General features: G+C 49.1%; 2 protein-coding genes and 1 long non-coding RNA gene across 19 annotated transcripts in view; 2 read left to right on the forward strand and 1 right to left on the reverse strand.

Moving 5' to 3' along the window:
• Window positions 1–1,106: 1,106 nt before the first annotated feature.
• LOC136789924 (uncharacterized) lies at window positions 1,107–16,646 on the forward strand. Of its 2 annotated transcripts, none has more exons than XR_010828977.1 (2): window positions 1,107–3,377; window positions 16,198–16,646. It is a non-coding gene; the product is annotated as an uncharacterized lncRNA (long non-coding RNA). The 2 variants fall into 2 exon arrangements; XR_010828976.1 differs by lacking the exon at window positions 1,107–3,377 and adding an exon at window positions 15,217–15,354.
• On the reverse strand, window positions 4,167–20,818 carry LOC125181758 (POTE ankyrin domain family member B-like). 4 transcript variants are annotated; one of them, XM_066991121.1, is made up of 18 exons: window positions 20,727–20,818; window positions 17,992–18,230; window positions 13,342–13,456; window positions 12,926–13,099; window positions 12,731–12,837; window positions 12,130–12,252; window positions 11,497–11,645; window positions 11,284–11,345; window positions 10,243–10,395; window positions 9,563–9,735; window positions 9,268–9,361; window positions 8,572–8,649; window positions 8,210–8,319; window positions 7,632–7,773; window positions 6,527–6,709; window positions 5,904–6,142; window positions 5,101–5,171; window positions 4,167–4,426 (listed from the first exon to the last, which is right to left on the reverse strand). In XM_066991121.1, exons 2-17 carry the CDS (start codon window positions 18,207–18,209, stop codon window positions 5,117–5,119), a joined length of 2,175 nt encoding a protein of 724 aa, XP_066847222.1. In that variant the 5' UTR covers window positions 18,210–18,230; window positions 20,727–20,818; the 3' UTR covers window positions 4,167–4,426; window positions 5,101–5,116. The 4 variants fall into 4 exon arrangements, with proteins under 4 accessions (XP_066847222.1, XP_066847217.1, XP_066847207.1 ...); XM_066991116.1 differs by having other exon boundaries at window positions 20,653–20,768; XM_066991106.1 differs by lacking the exon at window positions 20,727–20,818 and adding an exon at window positions 19,765–20,015.
• A 106-nt stretch (window positions 20,819–20,924) lies between these two features.
• The window catches only part of ANKRD26 (ankyrin repeat domain containing 26), a 78,174-nt gene continuing 74,410 nt past the window's right edge, over window positions 20,925–24,688 (forward strand). For all 13 annotated transcript variants that reach the window (XM_066991033.1, XM_066991053.1, XM_066990989.1 and 10 more), the window contains exons 1-5: window positions 20,925–21,162; window positions 22,872–22,986; window positions 23,204–23,377; window positions 23,489–23,595; window positions 24,108–24,245. In XM_066991033.1, the coding sequence (XP_066847134.1) occupies window positions 20,933–21,162; window positions 22,872–22,986; window positions 23,204–23,377; window positions 23,489–23,595; window positions 24,108–24,245 (764 nt within the window). In that variant the 5' untranslated portion in view covers window positions 20,925–20,932. The remainder of the gene's footprint in view (window positions 21,163–22,871; window positions 22,987–23,203; window positions 23,378–23,488; window positions 23,596–24,107; window positions 24,246–24,688) is intronic.

The raw sequence follows: 24,688 nt of genomic DNA on the forward strand, positions 1-24,688 counted from the left end.
CTTTAATTCCAAGTTCTGTCACCCTCCTTGGTATTTAATAAACCACGTCATGTAGTGCAGGTCTTTGTCTTCTTCTCCCTTCGGGGCTTTGCTTCTCCCCTCCCCTACTCATTTGACCGTTCCCTCTAATTCCCGCCGCTGGCAGGGGCACAGCATTACTTCCGCATGGCTGTGGTTGATCTGGCAGCTGTCCTAGCTCACCCCCACACTCTCCCGGGCACAGGGCAGCACCGTACCCACATCCAGGGACAGGTCCCCCCTGACGTCCAGCTCCTGCGGGGCCATTCTTCACTTGTGCTGCCACAGTGCTGTCGCTGGGTTGGTGACAGCGGCTGAAGGTGTCCCCGTGCTCCAGACCGTCTGGGTGCAGAGGGCCCTCCCCGAATTTGCCAGAGGAATGGCAGAAGATCTCTTCCTATAGGAGTATTGGGTTTACATAGCAAGGTTTTATCTGCAGGGCGCTGCAGGGGTAGCCTCTGTGAGAAGAGTCCAGAAGATGCCCATGTTAGATAAGGGCCAGATTCCGTTGGCTCCAAAGGGACCTGATGCTGGCCAGAGATGAGCCAAAAATTGCTGTTTGTGCATCTGTGAAAGCATATTTAAGAAAGGGAAGACAAACAAACAAAACTGTGGAACAACAGCAGCTGGGAGAGTAAGAAGAAAAGGTTAAAAAGTTCTACTCTGATGAATACAACTTACTTCATCCCGACGGCCACCCGGACGACCACCAGAGAGTAATACGCAAGCGCAGAAGGACTGATAAGATAATTAGCATACAAAGCGGGTCTAGGTGGAGCTAGGAAATGAATATGCATAGATCTGTTGTGAAACTTAATGAATATGTAATATTTTAGGAGATAAAAAAGAACTGAGTGAACAAATCGGACGAAGTTAGATTTGGGCAGGCATGCCCTTAACTTCCGGCAGCTAATAAAAGCACCTTCACATAATCACTTTGTGGATTATGTGTCTTTATGAAAGCTAACGTGCAGACACCAAGATCAGTGCAGAAGGAGGGCAGGAGGTGCTGCAGGTGCCAGAGCTGAAGTTCCCCTGTGGCCTATGGAGAGGCCCCTGGTGGAGCAGGCTGTCCCCCTGCAGCCCATGGGTCCCACACGGAGCAGATCTCCACGCTGCAGCCCGTGGAGGAGCCCCCGGTGGAGCAGGTGGATGTGGCCTGGAGGAGGCTGCGGCCCATGGAGAGCCCCCGCAGGAGCAGGCCCCGGGCCGGAGCTGCAGCCCGTGGAGAGGAGCCCACGCAGGAGCAGGGGGTCTGGGGGGAGCTGCCGCCCGTGGGGGACCCGTGCTGGAGCAGTTTGCTCCTGGGGGATGGACCCCGTGGTACGGAGCCATGTGGGAGCAGTTCTTGAAGAGTTGCTGCCTGTGGGCAGCAGTCCTGCTCAGTTCTGGAAGGATGGCATCTCATGGGAGGGACCCCACGTGGAGCTGGGGCAGAGAGTGACCGTGAAGGAGCGGTGGAGACAAAGCATCAGGGACTTGGTTCATGGAAGAAGACTATAACTCAACACAAATAAGTTATAAAGTAGGTATGTGGTTTATCTTGGCGCCGGTCACATGCGGGATAGCCCCCAAAGGCACGCGCACCTTAACGCGGCAACTTGCTTTGGTTATATGCAGTAAAAAGTTACATATGCATGAAGTTTCCCAATACGCTTATGCGTATGCCTAACTTATCCCCGCTTTGTATTAAAATTAGCTCCAAGAAGTCATTTCCATAAACTCCTCCCATCTGCGCCTGCGCAGTGCCTTCTGGTGGTGGTCGTCGAGGGGTCGTGGGAATGAAGTCCGATAACTCCTCTTCATCACCACTAGTTGACCCCATGCCTTTGTACAGACTCAGCTGCCCCTTGGCTCTTGTCCAAACCACAAGGTCGGTCTCAGCTGGTTTTTGAGACAGGTTCCCCATTTTTGTCAGGAAACATCTTCTGTGAGGGGCCCCAAGACTCCTTGTTTCGATTAATTTGCACAGCAGTAAGCAAAGACACGCAGCAATATCTATTTTAAAGCGATTAAGCAAGCCCCCTTTCTTTCATTCCTGGCTTTAATAATTACAATTGTTTTATTTAGAAATCATTAATACGATCAAGCAAGCCCCCGATCTTCTATCCCTGGCTTCAGTCCCCCCTTTCTAGAAGATTAGTAAATTCTTTTACTCGCAGCAAAGATTCCCAACTTGGTACTGATCACTTAATGCCATACCATGGACGTGCAACAAAGAAGTCAGCATGGCTATGCGGTATAACATTCTCCAGTTCCAGAGTAGTATAATTACATACAATACAAGACTCATACCAACTAAGGTCAATATGACTATGATCGGGTGACACAATGTATTGAGAATGCCATTTGCCGTTGGTGACCACCCGAAGATTGTGTCTCACCAGTGATGACCAGCACCTTGTTTATATTGTATTGTTAGACTTGATCAACTGGTGGGATACCACTGGTGCCAAATATAAAAATCACACCCGACAATTCTAACAAAGTTACAAATACAAAAGTTAGAATGATTTTTGCTAGGGAGAGTAATATTCTCCTTATCTACTTCTGCAAAAGCACAAGCAGTTCTTAAACACACACAGCCTTGACCAATATATAAGCACAGTCTTTTGACTAGTATTTGGATGAATTTCAAAGTGGAAAACACCTTGCTCAGTGTCAAGACATACGTCCTGAGCGTCAAGTGTGTTGCTTTCACAGATAAATCCTTTAATCATTAATCATTAACATGATTAAGCAAGCCCCCATTCTTCTATCCCTGGCTTCAGACTGACCGCAGCCCCCATTCCCCCGTGCCGCTCAGGGGGAGGAGGTGGAAGAGGGTGGGTGGGACGAAGTTGGCTTTGGTTTCTTTCCTTTGTTTCTCACTTCTCTGGCTTGTTAGTAAGTAACAGCCAATAGATTTTACTAATTTCCATACTCTGAGTTTGTTTTGCCCTTCACAATAGCTGTTGAGTGAACTCCCTGTTCTTGTCTCAACCCTTGAGCCCTTTTCATCGTATTTTCTCCCCCTTTTCCCTTTGAGGAGTGGGAGTGAGTGAGCGGTTGTGATGGAGCTCAGCTGCCCACCTGAGTAAAACCACCACAGAGGTGTGTCCCACAGTCACTCCATAGGCAAACAAGGGGTCTTGCAAAGTAACTCCTTCACAGGGAATGAGAACTTCCCCCTGCCCCCTTCTTTTGCTCCCTCCGTAGAGGTTTGCAGTCCAAGGCAGTCGCGTGCTGTTGCGGAGAGTGGATCGCGGCGGGCAGGCGATTTTCCGCATCGAGGCCGCTGGAGGCAGTCAAGGGAGCCGCAAGGACCCAGCAAGTTGACTCCACGCCTCAAGACTTCCTCCAACAAGAAGGAAAGAAGGGTAATGGTTGTAGGCGACTCCCTTCTGAAGGGAACAGAGGGCCCCATATGTCAGCTCGACCCTACCCGTAGGGAAGTCTGCAGCCTACCTGGGGCTCGGGTCAAGGACATTACCAGGAAACTTCCTGACCTCGTTAGCCCCCCTCCGATTATTACCCATTAGTGAGAATTCAGGGTGGCAGTGATGAAACTGCTGAGAGAAGCCTGGAGACTATCAAAAGGGACTTCAGGGGATTGGGGCAATTGCTGGATGGAGTGGGTGCGCAGGTGGTGTTTTCCTCTGCCTTCAGCCCTCCCTGAATTTGCCAGATGAGTGGCAGAAGATCTCTTTATATGGGGGAGCCCGGGTCTCAGAGGATGCTGGTTTGAAGCCTACAAATCATTTCCCCTGCATTCAGAAATCTGGCCGCAGCATTAAAGCTCTCTGCCAGCCTCATGGACAGTGTGGTTGAGGTCCCCCGCTTGTCGTGGGCTATCCCTTTTGCAAGGGAACCATTTCCAGCCACAAGAGGCAAATGACACCTCTGTCTTTGTGTATTCTCCCTTTTTCCATCCCAAGCCCTTGTCCCTAGTTCACCCAGGAGTTTCCCTTGGTACTGTGTAACTCACAGGACACATCTGCAAGAGGGTTGGTCTGCTTCCCACAACGGAAAAAATACATTTGATGTTCACAGGATGCTCCTGGTCAGTAAGAGAGACGAGCAGAAGGAATCAGAGGGAACAGTCACATGGGCATGGGAGAGGAGAAGCAAAGTCCGTAAGGGAGAAGGGAACAGACAAAGACCCACACTACATGACATGGTTTATTAAATGCCAAGGCGGGCGACAGAACTTGGAATTAAAGGCAGGCTGTTATCTGCACAGAACCGCTGCGTTCTTGCCAGCGTGGTGGGGGCAATGGCTGCTTTTGCTCACGGCCTGGAAACTGCCCAAATTAGGGGGCAGAAGGCAAGTGTTGGCAGTCATCTTCCATCTTGGTAGAACTATGGCTTGTTTTCTGGACTGGGACTTTGTCTGCTCCACCTTCATCTGATCAGTAATGATATCCAGCTGTGAAAACAGGGAAACACACAATAAGAAGAAAATGCACAAGGCAGGAACACCTTTTCACCTCCAATTACCAGTATTCCAGAAGTTAGTGAAGGAAATACCACAGGCTACACACAGAACGTTGTGAGGGAACCTGCAAATGACTCTTGCTCATCAGTGTTAGACTTAGTCCTCTGCAGCCCTCTTCATCCTCAAGTGTCCCTACTCTCTAAGCATTCAAACTGGGCATTCTTTGGAACACTACTCCTAAAATACAGCTTCCGCATTCACCTTGAAAACGTTGAAAAGGATCTGCCTTTGAAAAGGCAAACATCTTCCTGCTGCAACCTGGCCCTAACGCAGCCTTCAGTGCGGCATGTCTTTGTCTGGTGCCTGTTCTCCTATTACCATTTGTACGGTTATTTTGTCTATTCTCCCTTTCTTTCCCTTCACTCTTTCCCTTACGGCTTTGCAGAAGAAGAAGGGCACTCTGTATTTTGCACACCCCCCAATGACCAGAGGTCTTCAGCCCGCCCCCATACAGTTGTGTACTCTTCTGATGCTTAGCAGTTGTTTTAGCATAAAGAAGGTGTGTTTTGGAACCACAAAGGGATTCTAACTTGAGGCTCAGAAGCGTAAGCTTGCTCACAGATATGCTTTAAGAGGGGTTGAGAATAACATTTATGAATGCTGACCTGAGCCACGCAGGCTTCAGTGGTGCTTCCGGTGGAGCTTAGCGTTGTTTTCGTCTAGACGCTGACGAGCTCTGAAAAAGTCAGATGCATGCAAGAATTATATTTGGTTACAGTTTGGCAAAGCTACTCTCCAGGTCTTTGACCAACATTCGACTTCTGAGAGTGGAAGGGATTAATGGCATCTAAACACAAAAACATCATTTGATTTGAGGTTTTTGGAGAGCTTGCATCCATTGTGGAAAAGTACCGCCAATGCTGTGTATTTATGTGGCTTCTTCTGGAAGATGCATCACCTGCATAAAGAGTCAGGGATATCCTCCCCTGCCTAAGGAAATCTCAAATCTCAGACATGCTGCTGAAATGGCAGCCAAAGCCGTAGACTTCACAGAATCAGATTCTACTATCTAGAAGGCTCCTACTTCTTTAAGCATTCTTAGTTTGTTGTCATGACAATAGGACATGCAGTTCCTCTTTTCTGCCTTACATCGCTGTACTGGGTGTACGTGGCAAGGTTTTGGCTGTAACGGGCTGCAGGGTTGGCCTCTGTGAGAAGAGTCCAGGATCTCCATGCTGCAGCCTGTGGAGGAGCCCCCGGTGGAGCAGGTGGATGTGGCCTGGAGGAGGCTGCGGCCCATGGAGAGCCCCCGCAGGAGCAGGCCCCAGGCAGAGAGTGACTATGAGAGTGACTATAGGCATATTTACTGACGTAATGTTGGTCAGGTATACAAGAGGGATTTTAGGAGGAGAACGTACAAGGAAAAAGCAGCATCTTGCTTTCACTCCAAAACCCAGTCTGGACATACCTTTGCAAGTCATTTTCTAGACCTTCTCTGAGCTTTTGTTCCTCCAGATAGTAGCGCTTGTACCTTTCCAGTTTTGCCTGAATGGACTCATCTGGAAAAGTATGCTCTTGTGGTGTCTTTCTCCCTCCATCCTCCTCTTCAGAGTCAGCACCTCTGCTTCTGTGCTTTAGGTTCTTTCTCAGAGAAGCACAAGGAGGGGATCTTGTCAGCTCTTGCATGTCTGGAGAGGCTGCCCGTGTCTGAAGCAGATAATGAAATTTCCATCACCACAAAGAAGAAGAGAACCATCCCCCCATCAGTCACACATACCCAGTTTCAAGGGCCCAGCCTCACTCAGGGGAGGCCACTTGCCTCCTCACTACCACCAGCAGTGAAGGCAGAAGCCGGAAACTCCCACAGGTCAACCATTCATTTTAGTCTGAAGGAGAAAGTAAGCCTTTTCCAAAGGCTCCATACACATTTCACAGGGACTTCTGTGCCTGTGGAGAACAGCGCCTCACAGAAAGAATGAGGGGCAAGACCCCAAATACAAACATCACCTGCGACTTCTGGTCCGAGCACTTGTTCCTTGTCAGGCTCTTTCTTATCTCTGTCTCATGCTGTTGCTTTTGCCTGTGACCCACCTTGTAAGTCTTCAGAAGAGCTTTGATGCATGCCACCTCTTCTTGCAGCTGGCCATTGCTCTTCTCCATTTTTTCCTGAGACCCACGCAGAGCAGACAGCTCTTCTTGCAGGTCGCGATTTTGTGCTTCTAGCTGCCTGCGTTTTCCAGACTCCATCTCCAGCTGCTGCAAAAGTTCATTGAGCTGTGGAGAGCAATGCATAAAGGGGTAGGGCGTCAAGATGGTCTTTGTCACCTTCTGACTCGGTATTAAAAGCAAAGTAAAGGCAGGCTCGTCTTTTAAGGGAAGAACAGCTTTAAGATCTTTGCTGACAGGATTCCCCAAGTTTCCATCCTTCCTCGGTTCTTTTGCTAGGGACGCTCTTGCCCAAAATGCTCCTCTGCTCATGGGACATCAAACACACCTCTACCCAGACACCAGAAAGAATGCCTATTGTGTGTGGGGGGAAGCGCTGCAGTGCAGAACGGACTAGGCACGAGCAACAAATACTCTTCCTGCCCTTACTCTGAAAGCTTTGGAAACAGTGCCTCAGGAGGCTACTTTGACAGAACTGCTGGAGGAACGCATTTTCTCTCTAGGTCAAAGCTGATGTTTGGTTGCAAGGATACGGAGGATATAGCAGATGTCCCATTAAGTCCCAAAGGCCAGCTGCGATGCTGTCTTACTCTTCTCCCCCAGAAATACACCTTTTCTACACCTTCTAAAAATACACTCGGGACGTTCCTGCCTTTTATAAATAGATAGAAAACGAACAAACAAAAATCCCTCAAAACAAACACAAACAAAAAATAAAAACAAACAAAAACCCGGAAACTTAATCTTCATTTTACACTGCCTAAACACAATGCCATTCCCTGTCATTTAAGAGAACTCTTCTAATGGCAGTGAAGCCACGAGAATGCTACGAGCCTTTGGACTAAGAATGAGCCACCACAAGGGCACTTGACTCCTTCTGCAATACCTGCTATGTATGACAACAGAAGGAGCATCAAGTAGAGAACAGACATCTCACAATACAAGAAGCAGCATAGAAAAGAACAACAGAGGTATGGACATTAACAGACAAAAAAAGAAACCACAAAATCCTGCAGAATCCAGAGCTCACCTTTGCTGTTAATTTATCAGCTTCACTGGCCCCTTCAGGGCAGCTGCTCATCATGTCTCTTGCAGTAGTGAACTGGGGCTCTCTTTCTCTGGCCTCATATTCTCTTAGTTTCTGCAGAGCTCCGTTCAGAAGCCTCCTTAACCTGTGCAGCAAATTAGTCAAGAAAACATTGAGGTAGGAGGTGAAGGAACTACCAGCCTGTTTCACATTCTCAGACATAAACAGCATAGAGAAGCCTTGCTTCTTCTTTAACACGCTTGACAGACCAGGAGTTACTGAGAAAAAACAGCAGTCCAGTGCCACAGATCACTTGGAGGGTCCACCTTGCACCTGAACGGAGGAATAAATGGAGAAGGGACTTCCTGCCCTCCCAGGAGAATTGCAGGGCAACCTGCACTTGAAGTTCTTTTGGCAGCTCTGTAAAACCATAGGCACGTGTACAGAAGAGCCTTGTAAGACCTAGCGTGAGGCTTGAATTTGCTCACAGACAGTTACCCTCACCTATTTTTACATTCAGCCTCCATGAAGCTTGATTTCTACTCTATGGGATCTCTCTTTAAAGTGCTAACAAGCCATACCTGCGACATTCTCTCCGCAGTTCGCTGTTGCTTTTCATTTCCTGCTCGAGGCGCACTTCGACTGGGCATTTCAACTCGACCAGCTTCTCTTCTGTTCTCTGACACTGATGCTTTCAAAACAGAAACGATACATGGTAGAACCAGCACAGGGACAGCATCTACATGTGGTATGTGCAGATAGCCTAGGCAGAACTCGGTAGCAGTACTGGGGAAGCAGGAGTAGCAGGGCTTCCCCTTCCCTTGAACGTGCCCTGCCATAAAAGCAGGAGGGTTTCCCAGGGCTCCCCTGGTCTTTTCACCCACTACCTGCCCAGCAGGTATTCAAAGACTAAAATAGTCATTCACAGAAAGCGTTCCCATACCTGCTGGTGTGGATGCCCGTCTGCGGTTGTCTGTGCTGACTGAAAGGCAGTTACCAAGTCCTCCGGGTGATTACGAGCCTACAGAAGCACAAAAAGAAGCGAAAAGTCATGCTGCGTGCAACTTTCCTGCCTCACACCTCTCTGCCGCTCTTCCCCTCCTGCCAGTCTCAGTAGAGTACAGGGCTCATGTTCACCTCCCTCCTCCCCAGGCAGACAAGAAGAATCATTTGCTTCACAGAGGCCACAGATGAAAGCCCCTCCTTTACGCCAAGAGGAACTGCTTTATTAGCCACAGCGCGGCATGTCAGGTCGGGGCTGTGCAGCATTGTGCAAACTTGACTACCACCTCTCACGCAGGAGGAATATCTCAAGTGCAGCCTGAGATCTTCAATATCACCACTGGTCTAAAGCAGAAAATACCTAGACCAGTGCATTCCAGTGAACCCTTATTTTTTCTAGTGCTAAGAACTTCCTGGTGTTGTAGGACTTGCCGTAGTATCATGGGAAAACTCTCAAAACCAGAAAGCTGGGGAACAGACCGGCAGGATTTTCAGAGCAGCTTACAGTCAGCACAGCTGGTCAAGAACTCGGCTCCCCTAAGCTTGGCAGAAAAATCTCATCTTACTTTGTCCCCACAGAACTACTTAGCTAGGCGCAGGAGCTCACAGGGAAGAGGGAAGTTTATCACTGACTTACTGAGGCAGAGGCTTGCTGGTGTCTCTGAAGGGCTTCAATCAGTCTGCTTTGTTGCTGGATTGTGGCTTCCAATCTGTCACTTCCAGCTTTGAGTCTGAAAGAGAAATACAGGCCTTATTGGGGAACTCCACAAGAGCACACAGTTGGAAAGAACAGTGTGCAAGAACATAAGCTAAAGCAAAGGCTTCTTTCCAAATCCTGTATTAACTTTCTGTGATGTGACGAGGCAATTCCCTCACGTTCACACAGTCCCAGAAAGCAGCGTCTCGCCCCTCTGTCTTACTACCCTGCCTACCCTTGCATGCGTTCTTCCAGCTTTTGGAGAGCTCCAGTTCCAAAGAATGGCTCCAGAAAGCCTTGCACTTTCTGGGAAGAAGCTGCTGCTTCTCTCTTCTTATCCTCCAGTACAGTCTCCAGGTATTTTACCCAGACCTCAGACTCAATACACGCTTGTTCCGATGCCTCCACCTGCAAAACCAAAGGAAGAATCAATCCATGGTGGTCAGCCTAGTCTTTAGGGAGGGAAATTGACTGCTTCCACTCTCAAACCCCCATGCATGTTACTTCACTGCATTTTGTACTAACCCCTCTCCTATAGCTCTGTAGATTTTCTACAGAATTTCCTGAACGCTGGCACAAAACTCAGCCTGCTTTGTCTGCGACTCTGGCACAGACACTGCCAATGCTGGTCCCAACACAGAGACATGAAAAAAAATTTACAACCGTTGTCAGAGCACACCCAAGTGGTGCCGCACCCTCTGTGTCTCAGAGCACACCCAAGTTTTGAGAAAGCGCAAACTGCTCTGGTCAAACCTACCCCCTGGAAGGTGCCTCCTAACGCACTGCTTTGTCCCTCCAGCTTGTGAAAAGCTCCCCAAAGGGCCCGTTGTGTTGGTCACCAGCAGAGAGGGGGAAGAAGGGAAGAGAAAGGACAACCACCCTTGGATTTATCCCTATAGTGCAGCCTTTCCATACCTTAGCTTTAACCATCTCCAATTCCTCTTGCAAGCACTCTGCGTCTTTCTCAGTGTCACTGAGCTGGCTCTCAGTAGCTTCAGGTGGGGCTTCTGACACGGACAGACTTTCAGGAGCACCAGGAAGCTCAAGCTGCAGCTGTCTGTCTTGATCCTAAAGAAATGGTGTTCCGTGAGCATGACAAAGTCAGTGAGAACATGGGAATATGAGCTGTGCTTTTACTCATTAGGTTCTACAACTAGGTCAGTCTTCTGACTGAAACAAAGGATTGGAAGTGCACCACCACCAGGCACAGCTGGGGACCTCTCTCCATCTTTCTTAGCCTCAACTATCAGCAGCTCTTTGTGAGGGTTTCTGTTTCTTAAAACAGAGGGAAGGCTTAACGTTTTTTCTCTTCTTGGAACATAGCCTGAGAGACTGGGCAGGGGCTTTCTACCTACGCAAAAAGGCGGGCAGTGGAGAATGGAATCTGCAGAACTATTGTTGCCTCCAATGGCATTTCAGCAGTTGTAAAGCAGAAGCCAGACTTCGTTCTGCCAGAGCTTAAGCATGGCCTGGAATCTCCCTGCTGCTTCTGAGAACATGCTCGCGGCCAAGGAACGCACGCTGAAAGCAGAGCTGCAAGCCCTCAATGCTATTCTCTGGTATCTCTTCGTTGTTGGCGTTAAGAATTGCCACATAAAGGTTACCGGAGCACTGGTGAAGTATGGTGAAAAGCAACAGTCCACTCCCGGCCAGCCCCTTTGAGAAGCTCAGAAGATTTTAAGCAGCAGGAATAATCTTTGCTGCTTCATTATGTAGAACATGCTTTCCCTAGACTGGAACTCTAACTGAAAGGCCAGCTGCAGCGAGACCCAGTTCTCCCAGCAGTTTCACCAGCCCAGCGCAAACTGAACAGCTGGGCTGGAGCACAAGTAGTTCAAGGGCCCCAGTCACAAACAAGTGGCAGAGGCAGCAACAGAGGTAAGCGAGCCCAGAGGTAAACTTGCCCCAAAGTAAGCGAGCCAAATGGGAGCCCAGTGGGTCCTTCACAGAAAGTACCTTGCGATCCCAGGGCAATTCAGCCTCTTCCTCCTGCTCTGCTCCTACAGCTGGCAGGGCACCTACAAGGGATGGACGAAGCGAGACAGTGTGAGCATTCCTGGCACTCTGCTTTTCCCTGCCAGTCAAGCCCTGCCCCCAAATACGGGAAGCGGTCTGACATCAGGCCACATTAGTTGTCCTCATCAGCTCTTCCACACTTCAGGATCCTACCTTCTCCATCCAAAGCAAGTGTGGCCAGTGCAAAGCGCTCAGTCCTCGGAGAGCAGAATCTGCTGGGGACTGCTGTGTCTTGTGCAGCGCCAGCAGAAGCTTCTCCCGTCTTTTCACAGCGTGCATGTTCTACCAGTTTCTTGCAAAGGCTACACGCAGATAGAGAGAACATACAGGCAGTCAGATCCAAAACATCCTTGCCTAGTATCCTTGCTCTTGCCTAGGACAGCAGCTGACTTGGAACCAGTTCAGAACTGTCTGTGTGCGGTGTCAGTCTCCCCATGATGGTGGACCTGCTACACCACCAGGGATCTCTTTGAGGGTTTATCTAAAGGGACACTGGTAAGATCCCCACTGAAAGAAAAGGTGCCTCTTTCCTGGTCAGTGGAGCGGAACTGGGCTTAGCAACACAAGCGGGATTTCTAAGAAAGCCTTGTGGGTGGAAGTTCTCCTCTACTTCCAAATCCTCTCTTGACTTGGGAAGGTGATTTATGAGAAGACATCACCGAGCCCAGCTTCAAGAAAGGTCTGAAGATATCGTTAAGCCTTTGTGCATCTATCACAAAGGGTGACAAATCAGCACGGACACTCTGACAACTCAGCCGCTCTAACAGTGACGTACAAAACACTCACTCAGAATGTCCCGACCGGAGAGCATAATCCACAGCCGTATCGCAAGCAATGTTGGCACCGTAGGAAAGAAGTAGCTCTATTACATCCGTTTCCCCAGCAGAAGCGGCAAGCATAAGAGCAGTCCTAAAGCATCCAAAAGATGGTATGAAACATAGCAGCATTTGCAGGCTCTGTGTTGTTGTTATTCTAATCCCTGTTTCCTCCCCAAACAATTCCCTCCCCGATTCCTACAAGCACAGGGAAAGCAAAGCCACACACAGGGGAGTGCTGGAGGACTGAGGCTGGAAGGCACCTCCAGACAGCTCCTGGCCAGCCGCCTCCCCAGAGCAGACTCAGCCACGAGGCCAGAGCACGTTGCTCAAGGCTTCTTCCACTCTGCTCTTCAAAGCCTCATAGGATGGAGGCTGCTCAAACCCCTGGTGCCACCTGCTCCCCTGATTAACCTTCCTCATGCTGAGAGGGTTTCTCCTAAGCAGCTGTGGGAAGGCCTCTTGTTTCACTTGATGCCCATTGTCTCTTGGACAACACTGACTCTCCTTCTCCTGTTCATTCCAGTGACAATGCTAAGGAGAGCCACATGCACTTTGGAGCAATGCCTCACCTTCCAAAGAAATTTCGAGCACACACATTCGCTCCTTTTTGAAGAAGAAACTTTACCATCTCTTTATGATGGCTGGAGATGGCAAGAAGAAGCGGGGTATTTCTCTCCTGAAAGGATAAAGAATCCCCGTCAGAACAACCCAGACGAATTAAGTGCCTTTCCCAAAGAGCAGTGCTGCCCAGATTCAAAACTTACACAGTCCTTTGCTTCAAGGTGTGCACCATGCTCAACTAACATCTCTGCTACAGACGTGTTAGGAGCTGCGGCAGCCAGGTGAAGGGCAGACTTGCCTCTGTAACCTTCCAGGTTTGGGTCGGCACGGTGCTCTAGCAGAATCGCCACGCATTCTTCATGCTGGCTCTCCACTGCCTGCAAACAACACAAAGAAAAGGAAGGACTTGTGCCGTGTTTCACTCTGTCACAGCTACAGCAGCTTCCCAGTGCTGGAAGATAAGAGCGTCTTCCGAGATGAGCTAGTGTACGCCTATTACGTGCCGATTACAACTTTCATGTTTCTCTACAGGTCGGTGTGAAGAATGCGGCAAGACACTTGTCATTGGAAGCACAATTGATAAAGCCCCACTTAGAGCAGAGTAACGTGTTCCACATACCATCATGAGTGGCGATCTGCCAGTGTTGTCACAAAGGTTCAGCAGGCACTTCTCTTGCACCAGGAATCGAACAACGTCTGCATGGCCGTTCGCACAAGCAAGGTGCAGCGGTGTCCTAAAACCAAAATAAATTAGCTTTCCACAGGCAGGCAATGCCCCAAATCACTTCTGGCTGTGGAACACGCGCAGGGCCACAAGTCTCCACTTGCCAATGCCAAGCAGAACGTAAGCTTTGGAGGCTGTGGAACTCCATGAAGAGTGCGAAGTCAGTGTAAGTCTCCAAGTTTTTCCACAATCACTCGAGCGGCAGAAGGGCGGTGAATGCCCTGACGCTGATCACCCACAGGACAGGAGAGAACTGCTAATGCCCGAGCGGCTGCTAAACAACCCCACAGGGAGAGGACAGGGCAGTGGCAGTCGGCAGCACACCCTTCAAGCAGCGCTCGAGCCGCCCCAGCAATTCCAAGCAAAGCTGGATTTTTCCCCTCTGCCAGCTGAGAGGGAAAAGCCCTCTCAGTGACCAGCTCTTGAAGGGAATGACGACACGGGCTCCAAGATAGTCGAGAAATGGAGACCCTTTATTGTCCCAATGCCAGATCTTACATAGTTTTTCTGAGCCCCTCCACGCGCTGCACGTGGCTGGCAAACATAGTTACAGACTTCTGGTTGGTGCATTCCTTTTGATCACGCGTAGCCCTCTATAGGCCCGTCCAAGCCTAACAACTCCTCCTTAGTGGTTCCCACTTTCTCTTACTCTAGCCTGGTTACCACTCTATGCCTCTGAGTAACCTTCTTCTTAACCCGTCGCGCACTGCTGTATCAATCAGATCCAGTTTGTCACTGAACGGGTCACACCCATAAGCTCTGACCCAGGGTTCCAGAGGAGGCGGTGCCCTTGCTGCCGTGCTCCTGACTCTGCCCTGGGCTTCAGACGTCTCTCTGCACGGGGCTGAAGGCTTTGCCAAGGGCTGGTAGGAGCATGTGCTCCCGACTATGTCCAGTGCCAGTGACTTCAGGGCGAGAGGCTGCCTGGCCGGACAACGCCCAGCCTCAGCCCTCCATCGCCTCAGCTCTTGCTGACACCTGCTGCAGAAGGAGGGTTGGTGCCAGAGCCGCGTACGCAGCGGCACCAGGCTGAAGCTCGCACGCCACGGGAGAGCGATCCCACCCCAAGCCTTTAAGCGCACCCCCCAGCCCCTCACCGCTTTGCCTGGTCTCGACGGTTTTTGCCTCGTTTCTTCAGCCACCAGTGCCGCCTCAGCCGGGCCAGGTCGCCACGGGCGGCCGCGCGGTGCAGCCCGTGCAGGCCCTCCTCTGGCAGCTGGTGGGCATCGCTGTCTCTGGACAGGGAAGTGCTGCTGGGCATCGGATGCTCCTGGCCCCGGTGGAGGAGCCCCAGGAGCCTCTGCATGCTGCAGCAAGGATGTGGGCACAAGCCCACCTGGGGCCACCAGAGCCCTGCGGGCCCTGCTTGGGTCCGACACGGACAGGCGCAGGGGCAGGGGAGCCGAGCCCCGAGCAGCGGCTGTGGCCTGGTGCTCCCAGGCAGGGCAGGGACGCACCGAGGCTCCCAGCCAGGGCAGCGCTGTTGCTCCCACAGCAGAGGCAACAGCACTGAGCACTCCTGCTGGCAGGGGTGCACATACACTGCGTCTCAGCGATGGTGGCACATTGTGTCACAATGGGCATCACCAGGGGCGTCACAAGTGTCCTCTTAAGTTGGAGGGCCACACCCCCCCCCAGTCCAGCAGTGACTGCGGCACTTTCTGGCTCCTGCCTTAAGAGCTCTTTGTGCCTCAGTTGACGTTCTTCCGCAGCGTGGATGGGGATCTCGGGCCATGCGATGGGGCAGGGCTCCTCAGGAGGCATCGAGAACGTGCCTGGCTGGCAGGGGCACTGCATTACTTCCCTGTGGCCATGGTTGAGCTGGCACCTGCCCCAGTTGTACTGGGTCTGTCTGGGATGGAGTTAACATTCCCTGCGGCAGCCCATATAGTGTTGTTCTCTGCACTGGTACAGAATCATAGAATCATAGAATCATTAAGGCTGGAAGAGACCTTCAAGATCACTGGTCCAACCATCACCCTACTACCAATGTCACTCACTAACCCACGTCCCTAAGCGCCAGGTCCAACCTTGCCTTGAACACCTCCAGGGACGGTGACGCCACCACCTCCCTGGGCAACCAGCTCCAATGTCTGACTGCTCTTTCTGAGAAGAAATGTCTCCTCATTTATAACCTTATCCTCCCCTGGTGCAACTTGAGGCCATTCCCTCCAATCCTGTCACTAGTTACCTGAGAGAAGAGGTGGACCCCCAGCTCCCCACACCTTCCTTTCAGGTAGTTGTAGACAGCAATAAGGTCTCCCCTGAGGTCTCTCCAGCTTTATAGCCCTTTTCTGGACACGTTCCAGGGCCTTGATGTCCTTCTTGCACTGAGGAGCCCAAAGCTGAACACAGTACTCAAGGTGCAGCCTCACCAGAGCAGAGTACAGGGGAAAAATCACCTCCCTGGTGCTGCTGGCTACACTTTTCCTGATACAAGCCAGGATGCCGTTGGCCTTCTTGGACACCTGGGCACACTGCTGGCTCACGTTCAGGCGAGCATCGACCAACACCCCCAGATCCTTTTCCTCTGCACAGCTCTTGAGCCACTCTCCCCCAAGCCTGTAGCAAGAGTCTTTTTGTAGCAAGAGTCACTGATGAGCAAGAGTCATTTGCAGGTTCCCTTTAGATGTTCTGTGTGTAGCCTGTGGTATTTCCTTCACTAACTTCTGAAATGCTTGTAGTTGGAGGTGAAAACGTGTTCCTTCCTTAAGCATTCCCCTCTTATTGTGCGTTTCCCTATTTTCACAGCTGAACATTATTACTGATCAGATGAAGGTGGAGCAGACGAAGTCCCAGTCCAGAAAACAAGCCATAGTTCTACCAAGATGGCAGTAGACTGCGAGCACTTGCCTTCTGCCCTGTAATTCGGGCAGTTTCCAGGCAGTGAGCAAGAGCAGTCATTGGCCCCGCCATGCCGGCATGAATGCGGCGGTTCTGTGCAGATAACAGCCTGCCTTTAATTCCAAGTTCTGTCACCCTCCTTGGTATTTAATAAACCATGTCATGTAGTGCAGGTCTTTGTCTTCTTCTCCCTTCGGGGCTTTGCTTCTCCCCTCCCCTACTCATTTGACCGTTCCCTCTAATTCCCGCCGCTGGCAGGGGCACAGCATTACTTCCGCATGGCTGTGGTTGATCTGGCAGCTGTCCTAGCTCACCCCCACACTCTCCCGGGCACAGGGCAGCACCGTACCCACATCCAGGGACAGGTCCCCCCTGACGTCCAGCTCCTGCGGGGCCATTCTTCACTTGTGCTGCCACAGTGCTGTCGCTGGGTTGGTGACAGCGGCTGAAGGTGTCCCCGTGCTCCAGACCGTCTGGGTGCAGAGGGCCCTCCCCGAATTTGCCAGAGGAATGGCAGAAGATCTCTTCCTATAGGAGTATTGGGTTTACATAGCAAGGTTTTATCTGCAGGGCGCTGCAGGGGTAGCCTCTGTGAGAAGAGTCCAGAAGATGCCCATGTTAGATAAGGGCCAGATTCCGTTGGCTCCAAAGGGACCTGATGCTGGCCAGAGATGAGCCAAAAATTGCTGTTTGTGCATCTGTGAAAGCATATTTAAGAAAGGGAAGACAAACAAACAAAACTGTGGAACAACAGCAGCTGGGAGAGTAAGAAGAAAAGGTTAAAAAGTTCTACTCTGATGAAGACAACTTACTTCATCCCGACGGCCACCCGGACGACCACCAGAGAGTAATACGCAAGCGCAGAAGGACTGATAAGATAATTAGCATACAAAGCGGGTCTAGGTGGAGCTAGGAAATGAATATGCATAGATCTGTTGTGAAACTTAATGCATATGTAATATTTTAGGAGATAAAAAAGAACTGAGTGAACAAATCGGACGAAGTTAGATTTGGGCAGGCATGCCCTTAACTTCCGGCGGCTAATAAAAGCACCTTCACATAATCACTTTGTGGATTATGTGTCTTTATGAAAGCTAACGTACAGACACCAAGCTCAGTGCAGAAGGAGGGCAGGAGGTGCTCCAGGCAGGCAGCAGCAAGTTCCCCTGCGGCCTCTGGAGAGGCCCCTGGTGGAGCAGGCTGTCCCCCTGCAGCCCATGGGTCCCACACGGAGCAGATCTCCACGCTGCAGCCCGTGGAGGAGCCCCCGGTGGAGCAGGTGGATGTGGCCTGGAAGAGGCTGCGGCCCATGGAGAGCCCCCGCAGGAGCAGGCCCCAGGCCAGAGCTGCAGCCCGTGGAGAGGAGCCCACGCAGGAGCAGGGGGTCTGGGGGGAGCTGCTGCCCGTGGGGGACCCGTGCTGGAGCAGTTTGCTCCTGGGGGATGGACCCCGTGGTACGGACCCACGTTTGAGCAGTTCTTGAAGAGCTGCTGCCTGTGGCAGCCCCCGCAGGCTCATTTTGGGAAGGACGGCATCCCGTGGGAGGGACCCCACATGGAGCAAAGGCAGAGAGTGACTATGCAATTATAGGCATATTTACTGACGTAATGTTGACCAGGTATACAAGAGGGATTTTAGGAGGAGAACGTACAAGGAAAAAGCAGCATCTTGCTCTCACTCCAAAACCCAGTCTGGACATACCTTTGCAGGTCATTTTCTAGAGCTCTTCTAAGCTTTTGTTCCTCCAGATAGTAGCGCATGTACCTTTCCAGTTTTGCCTGAATGGACTCATTTGGAAAAGTATGCTCTTGTGGTGTCTTTTTCCCTCCATCCTCCTCTTCAGAGTCAGCATCTCTGCTTCTGTGCTTTAGCTTCCTTCTTAGCAAAGCACAAGGAGTGGATCTCGTCAGTTCTTGCATGTCTGGGGAGGCTGCCCGTGTCTGAAGCAAATAATGGAATTTCCTTTGGGAATTGAAATCAGTTCTCAACACATTACAATCCCACTTTTAGCAAACATTTTTCACTTTCTTATGGTTTATAATTTGTGAACAGTTGAAGTTTTTTTTTTTTTTATAAGCTAAAAATGTAGCTAAACTTAACAAATCCAATTATGATGTACTTGGATCCACAATAACACACTTAAGAGTCCTTTTTGATAATTGTATATAGATGTAATATGCACAGGCCTACCTGAGTTTTTTCTAAACTGTTGTTAATACAATGAATCTATGTGGTTCTGAATATGCTAGGGTCTTCTCTTACACAAAAATCTCTTACTGTATTGAAAGCAAAGAAACATTTCTTGTTCCTCACTTAGAGGAAGCTTAAAGACATCCATTCTGCTTTGTCAACAGAAAGGTAGCTGTTAATCTTGCTGAGGATTAACAGACTGTGTGCATGGGATACAGTGCCATGGTGTTAGAGTGGACTGGGAACAAGCAAAACCGCTGCTGCACTCAGCATATCCACGGGCTACACAGGGTTCTCTCTATGAGTGGCACACCAGGAGCACCACCACAGCTCCAGCTCTCCACCTAGACAGAGCTGAAGCTGTTACAGTCTCTACCTGCAGCATGCATGTAACTACCTCATTCTCTTCAAAGACCCAGGGCATGCAATGCAGAAAAACACAAACTACCCAGATAGCTTTTCTGAGTTGTACCCCCCCCCCTATAAACGCAGGAGTTGCAAAGCAGGTGTAGCAAATCACCAGATGATGAGCAGCACATAGTTATCAGCCCAGCAAGTCTTTACTGCAGTTTTTACTTGTTGGTAAACAAAATACACGCTGTCATTGTGTACTGGGGGAGGATAAAGACTGGAAACAGAGAATTTGACTGCCATTATGTACCTCAGATCTACGCAAGACTGTGAGCTAAATTAGCTAGCTGTAGCGAATCACGTCAAAGGAAAGTTAGTCATTCAATGGACTAACTCAAACGCCAAAGCTTACACAACACTTAAGCCCTATTTGGAAATCTTCCTGTGGTACATGCATCTTGTACTGGGTATCAGAACAGGAATGAATCGCCTCATGCAGCCACGAATAGAAACAGCATTTACTAGATGGTGCTCAGAGAAAGCTACAGATTAGCTAAGTAGAACGCATTGAGAGGATGAAGAAATACATCATGAAATACCAGTATCTAATAAATAAATAAATATAATTATCTAAAAGAAATTAAAAACAGAAATGGATTGAAACTAATTTTAAATTTAGTATCTTCAGCATCATCCATAAAAAGAGACTAAAGACATAATATTAACAAAAAGGGGAAAAAAACACAAATACAGAAACCTGATAGTTGGTTGAGTAACAGCTTCTAGTAATTCATTTTGCAACCTTTTCAGCTAATAATGAACTGTTCCTGTTGTGCCTAAATGGCTATCTGTATTCACAGGCCCCATCAGAAGACCCTAACTTCAAAGCATAAAACTGTAAATTTCAGCCCAACTACCTACCACAGTCCTTACCCATTAGAGCTGCCTCTGCAATCAGTTTTTATTGATCCCATTCTGAAACACGCGATATTTGGCAGGGAGCATAGTGCCTCTGTCTCTGCTGGGGACTATGCTGCAAACCAGATGCTTTTATGGCTGAGCATGCTGCCACTTGAAAAAGAACTTGAGAAAAAACACTTCCTCCAGGGAAGAGCACTGGGATGGATTGTGTTTACTCTATATTACCATCTCATAAATAAAATTCTACCAATTCTTCTAAGGTATCTGGAAGAAAACAGATACACCTAGCTAAAAATGCATTTTGTTCTCCATTTCTCCATTAAATGGTTGTGTTAATTAAGGAGATGCTCTCAAAATAGCTGCTCATAGAATTATGTTTTACAAGCTGGATTTACTTGGCTGAAGTTTCAACAAAAGTTTTTTTTTTTTTAATTATTATTATTTTAGCTCTTCCTTCTACAGATCAGGTCTGAAACAACAGAGCACTGCTAATAAGCAACTGATAGAAGTGGCTGGTACATCAACCAGTTTGGTCAAAGAGAGCAATACTGCCAGAAGCAAATACGCTTGATAAAACCGTGAAGACTCATCCTAGAAAGGAAAATTAAGGCTTTAATAGCTATACTGTTATTAGTGATGAAAGAGAAGAAAGTATTTCAGAGGGCTGTACCTCCTCCCCTGGAAGTGGTACTATACTAAATATTTTCACTGCTAACGATAAGAAAATATGCACGCTATAATTAGGTTTTGATTGCCATCTCTTCACTTTTCACACACTCAGACGCACGAAGCAGCTCGTAAGCACAGGGAGGAGTGCTGCCAGGCTTGGCCACCTTGGGTAACGTCCCCCGAGACAGATGACGTCGCACCAACCGTACCACGGCACTACTCACAACTTACACTTTCTTACTGCAAGGTTTCGCCACTCTTCCCTACCTATTACTGAAGAAGATCCCCCAACCCCCTCTCCTTACACTGTGACATGCTCATTAAGCTCATCAGCGGCCCCACAATTAACCCCCTCCGCACGCCGCTGCCGCAGCAGCCGTTGAGCGGAGCCCCCGCGGCGCTATCACAAAATGGAGGCGGCCGCGGCCGCGCTGCGCATGCGGAGAGCCGCCCCGCGGCGGGCGGGCAGGGCGCGGAGCCGGGGGAAGCGCCGCCGGTTGCCTGTCCCTAAATGCCGCCCCCCCACCTCGGCATGAAGAAGATTTTCGGCTTCGGGAGGAAGAGGAAGGGGCAGCCGCCGCCTCCCGGCGGCGCCGACGCCTCGCCCTGTCCCGCCGGTGCCTACGAGCTCCGCCAGAAGGAGCTGGGCAAGCTGCACCGCGCTGCCGCCGGCGGCGACCTGGCCCAGGTGCGGCAGGGGCTGAAGAAACACGGCATCGACGAGCGGGACAAGGCGCAGCGGTAAGGGTGGAGCGGGGCTGGGGCTGGGGCTGGGGCTGGGAGGGGGTCCTTGTAACCCCCCAGGACCCCCCCACTCTCCAGAAACACGCCCCTGGGGAACGCTGTGCTGAAGGAGAGGGGTGAAGGTAGTACAGCCAGCGTCAGTAGTGCCCTGGGGGCGGTCAGCGTAGGGTGGTGGCAGGAGGAGCAGAGGCTGGGTCACCCGGGCCTTTGGGGACAGGAGCGGCTTTGCTGGCACTGGAGGCATTGCGTTGCTGCGGTGGGCAACGCTGAGAGCTCCCATGCTCGCTGCCAGCACGCATCCTGCAGACGGTCTTCTTCCAGCAGAGACCTCTCCATTCGTTGCAGCAGGGTTATCAGGACAGGGTTTAGGAGGGCGACAACAGGGCTGCAGCTTTTCCGAAGGCTTTCTTGTTTGTGAAGCTAATGGTGGCTTCTTTAGGATCGTCACGTTTCCTAGTGCTTGGTCCTAGCAGCTTTAAGGTGATCACAGACTCCCTCAGAGTTGCATTGGTTGTGGTTATCGGTTGCCCACCTGAGGTCTGTATAGTCAGCTGCCATCATGCTGTGCCGGTTGGCTTTCAGGTGATCACAGTCAGACCTTCAGAGGTGAAGGATCCTGCGCGCTCCTATGGGAGTTTCTCCAAAAAGTGGAAATAGTCGCTCTCGAGTGACTGCTGCTGTTCCCTGTCTGTAGCAAGACATGACAGGTTCTCTGAACTTTTGTGCGATTTACTTGTCTTCATCCTTTTTGCCTTGGCAGAAGCTTTTTTTTGTATACGTGGTTCATTAGCTGCCCTGCGATGGGAAGAGAAGTATCTGCATTAAAAACTGCTGTATTTCTGCATCATGTCACGGCATTTGCGCACCTCTCCTTTTCTGTTCCCACCTAGCTCGAGAGCAGTTGTGCTCCAGTCTCTCAACAAAATACCCCAACAGTTGTTTTTTTCCAAGGTTACTTGAGGCTTCCTAAATGCAGAGAAGGATCCTACCCACAGTGATGCAGTTCAAAAAACAGTGGACTCTTTCTCTCTCATTTCTTGAGGAATTTCAGGATTTTTGTTGCACGACCTTCTTCTGTGGTTTTCCATTTGTATGATAGTTATAAATGTCAGGATGGTGACATACTACTTTCCTGTAGTCAGGATTACGGTGTTGTGTCTGTTTTGCTAGATGTTATCAGAGGTGCTTTGATGCATATGTGTGTTTCATGTTTGCAGTAGTAACCAGGCTAGCAAAAAGAAAAAGCAGGTGTTTTCAAAAAGCAAAGCAAAACATCAATATTCTTGCTATAAAACCCATCTCCTACATCTCTGATATGTTTCTGGCGTGTGAATGATCCTGTGAGAACTTAGAGGTTTACCTGCTCTAGACCTCAGATTCCCAGGCCTTGGTCTTTTGTGCTGTGTCATGGGTGCAGTTGTGCTGGAGGCAGTGACCAGAGTCTGGACACAGGAATCTGTTTGTGCAGATTCAGTTCTAAAGCGGAAAAAATGTCATCTTACTAAGCATATGTTGGGGGGGGAGGGGGTGGGGTTCCTAGCCATCTTAAGGCTTTGGGTGTGCAACTGCTGTTGCTGGCAATGGAATGAGCTTGGGTATTTGTTCTGTTTCGGTATTTTGAGACATGAAATTTGCCCTAACTGTGTACCACAGACTGAAATAATTTCTTCGTCTGTCAGTGTGAATTTAATACATTTATTTTTTAGGACACCGCTGCATCTTGCTTGCGCAAATGGACACGTGGATGTCGTTACATACCTAGTAGAAAACAAGTGTAAGCTAAATCTTTTTGACAATGATAACAGATCGCCACTGATGAAGGTATGTGGAATGTGTTATCCTACACAAAGTGGGGCTTATTGATTACGTGTTAAATGATGGCTATCTTGCTGAATTCTTTACATAAATCTGTGTAGAAACAGGTATATGATAGCTAGTCTTGGAAGAGGCTTCCCAGCATTGGGAAGTTGCAGTATTCGTTGGTAGAGTGAAACATGACTGTTGCAATTTTTTTCCTTTTTTTGTGTATTGTTTCCAGGCAGTACAATGCCAGCAAGAAAAATGTGTGGCTATTTTGCTAGAGCATGGTGCTGATCTGAACCTGGCAGATGCTAGTGGCAACACTGCCCTTCACCTGGCTGCCGCAGCTCCGAATACATCTCTAGCAGGGATGTTACTTGAGCATAATGCCCATATTGATGCTCAAAATAAGGTAAATTTTGAGATTTGTTAGGGAAGTTCTTTCAAAAAGTTGCATTAATATTTCTGTTGAAGGGTTTTTTGGTTTTGATTTTTAACTTGAATGATTTATCTGCCCTTTCAGGAGGGATATACCCCCCTTATTCTTGCTGTCTTGGAACATCATGAAGAGATGGTAGAATTTCTCCTTAAAAAAGGAGCTGATGTGCATGCTCGAGATCAGTGTGAAAGGTGAGGTGCTGGTCAAAACTCTATATGGATTGCCTTAGTTGTCTTCAGGTTGGACTGATGAGAGGCACAGGAAAATGAGCACTGAAATAGAGCCACACAGAAGGAGTTCCCTGTGTGACTGCTGGAAGCAGGTCTACAGAAGGCCTCTGTCATGGGTCATTGCATGTTTTCTGCATTGAAGATTGCAGAAAGCACTGTTTGTGGTGGCCACCGTGGCAGAGACTTGTTAGGAGCATTGCTGTTATGAAGGAGATGCTTTTTCAAATTGAGGAATAGTTCATATGTAAGCATTGTCAATGTAGGAGCTTTGTCTGAGGATCAAACGCTTAATTTTTTTATTCCCTTTCACATTTTATTGTTGCTCTTAATAAGTAGTTAAAAAATACGTTTTCTCCTGTTCATTGTAAACTAATGGGGATTTTTTTTTGAGAGAGAGTAAGCAAATAGGGATTAAAATAATTGCAATGTCTGTGTAAAATGATTCATTTCATATTATATTTTGGATGCTTCAGAACCCCACTTATGACTGCTGCATCTGGTGGGGAGCTTAACTTGATAAAAGTTCTTCTTCGCTATGGTGCTGATCTTTCCCATAAGGACACTAAAGGATGGACAGCTGAGGATTATGCTATTATTCATGGATATTCTAGGTAAACTTTTAACTTTATTCTTAGAATTGCTAAGTTGTCAGTTATCAATGTTGGCTTTGGACTTTTCTGCTAACAGTACCAAGGTTTAATGGTATCTTGGGATAAGTCTCACTGAGCACAGCTTCAATTTTCTGGAATGTATTGTTCCTGTGTTTACTGCTAATTTGGAAGTTTAGTAACGCTTCTACACCAAATTCTGTTAAATTTCGAGTTTGTGTCACTAAGCTCATACCTGGCCATTATAAACTCTTAAAAAAGGTTTCTGTAACCTGCAGTTATCCAGAGGTGGAACTTGACAAACAGGAATGTTTGTAAACCCTTTCCCCAACCAGCACTATTGCTACTACTGTCTTCCGATCCTCTGACCAGGAACAACCCACCTTTTGTTTCAGAGGAGATCCAGCGATTATCACTTTAGTTAATTTACTAAACAGTCTTGCTCC

This window comes from Anser cygnoides, chromosome 1 (genome assembly GCF_040182565.1).
Source record: "Anser cygnoides isolate HZ-2024a breed goose chromosome 1, Taihu_goose_T2T_genome, whole genome shotgun sequence".
In the NCBI taxonomy this organism is placed as follows: Eukaryota; Metazoa; Chordata; class Aves; order Anseriformes; family Anatidae; genus Anser; species Anser cygnoides.

Bases quoted from the DNA above. Each gene is read 5' to 3' on its own strand.
- LOC125181758 (XM_066991121.1), bottom strand. From the start codon at position 18,209: ATGCAAGAACTGACGAGATCCACTCCTTGTGCTTTGCTAAGAAGGAAG. The intron at 13,100-13,341 runs GTATGTGGAACA...TGTTGTTTGCAG, and splicing joins GCAGATCGCCACTCATGATG to GCAGTGGAGAGCCAGCATGA. The intron at 9,362-9,562 runs GTAGGCAGGGTA...TTTCTCTTTCAG, and splicing joins CTGGAAGAACGCATGCAAGG to ACTCAAAGCTGGAAGTGACA.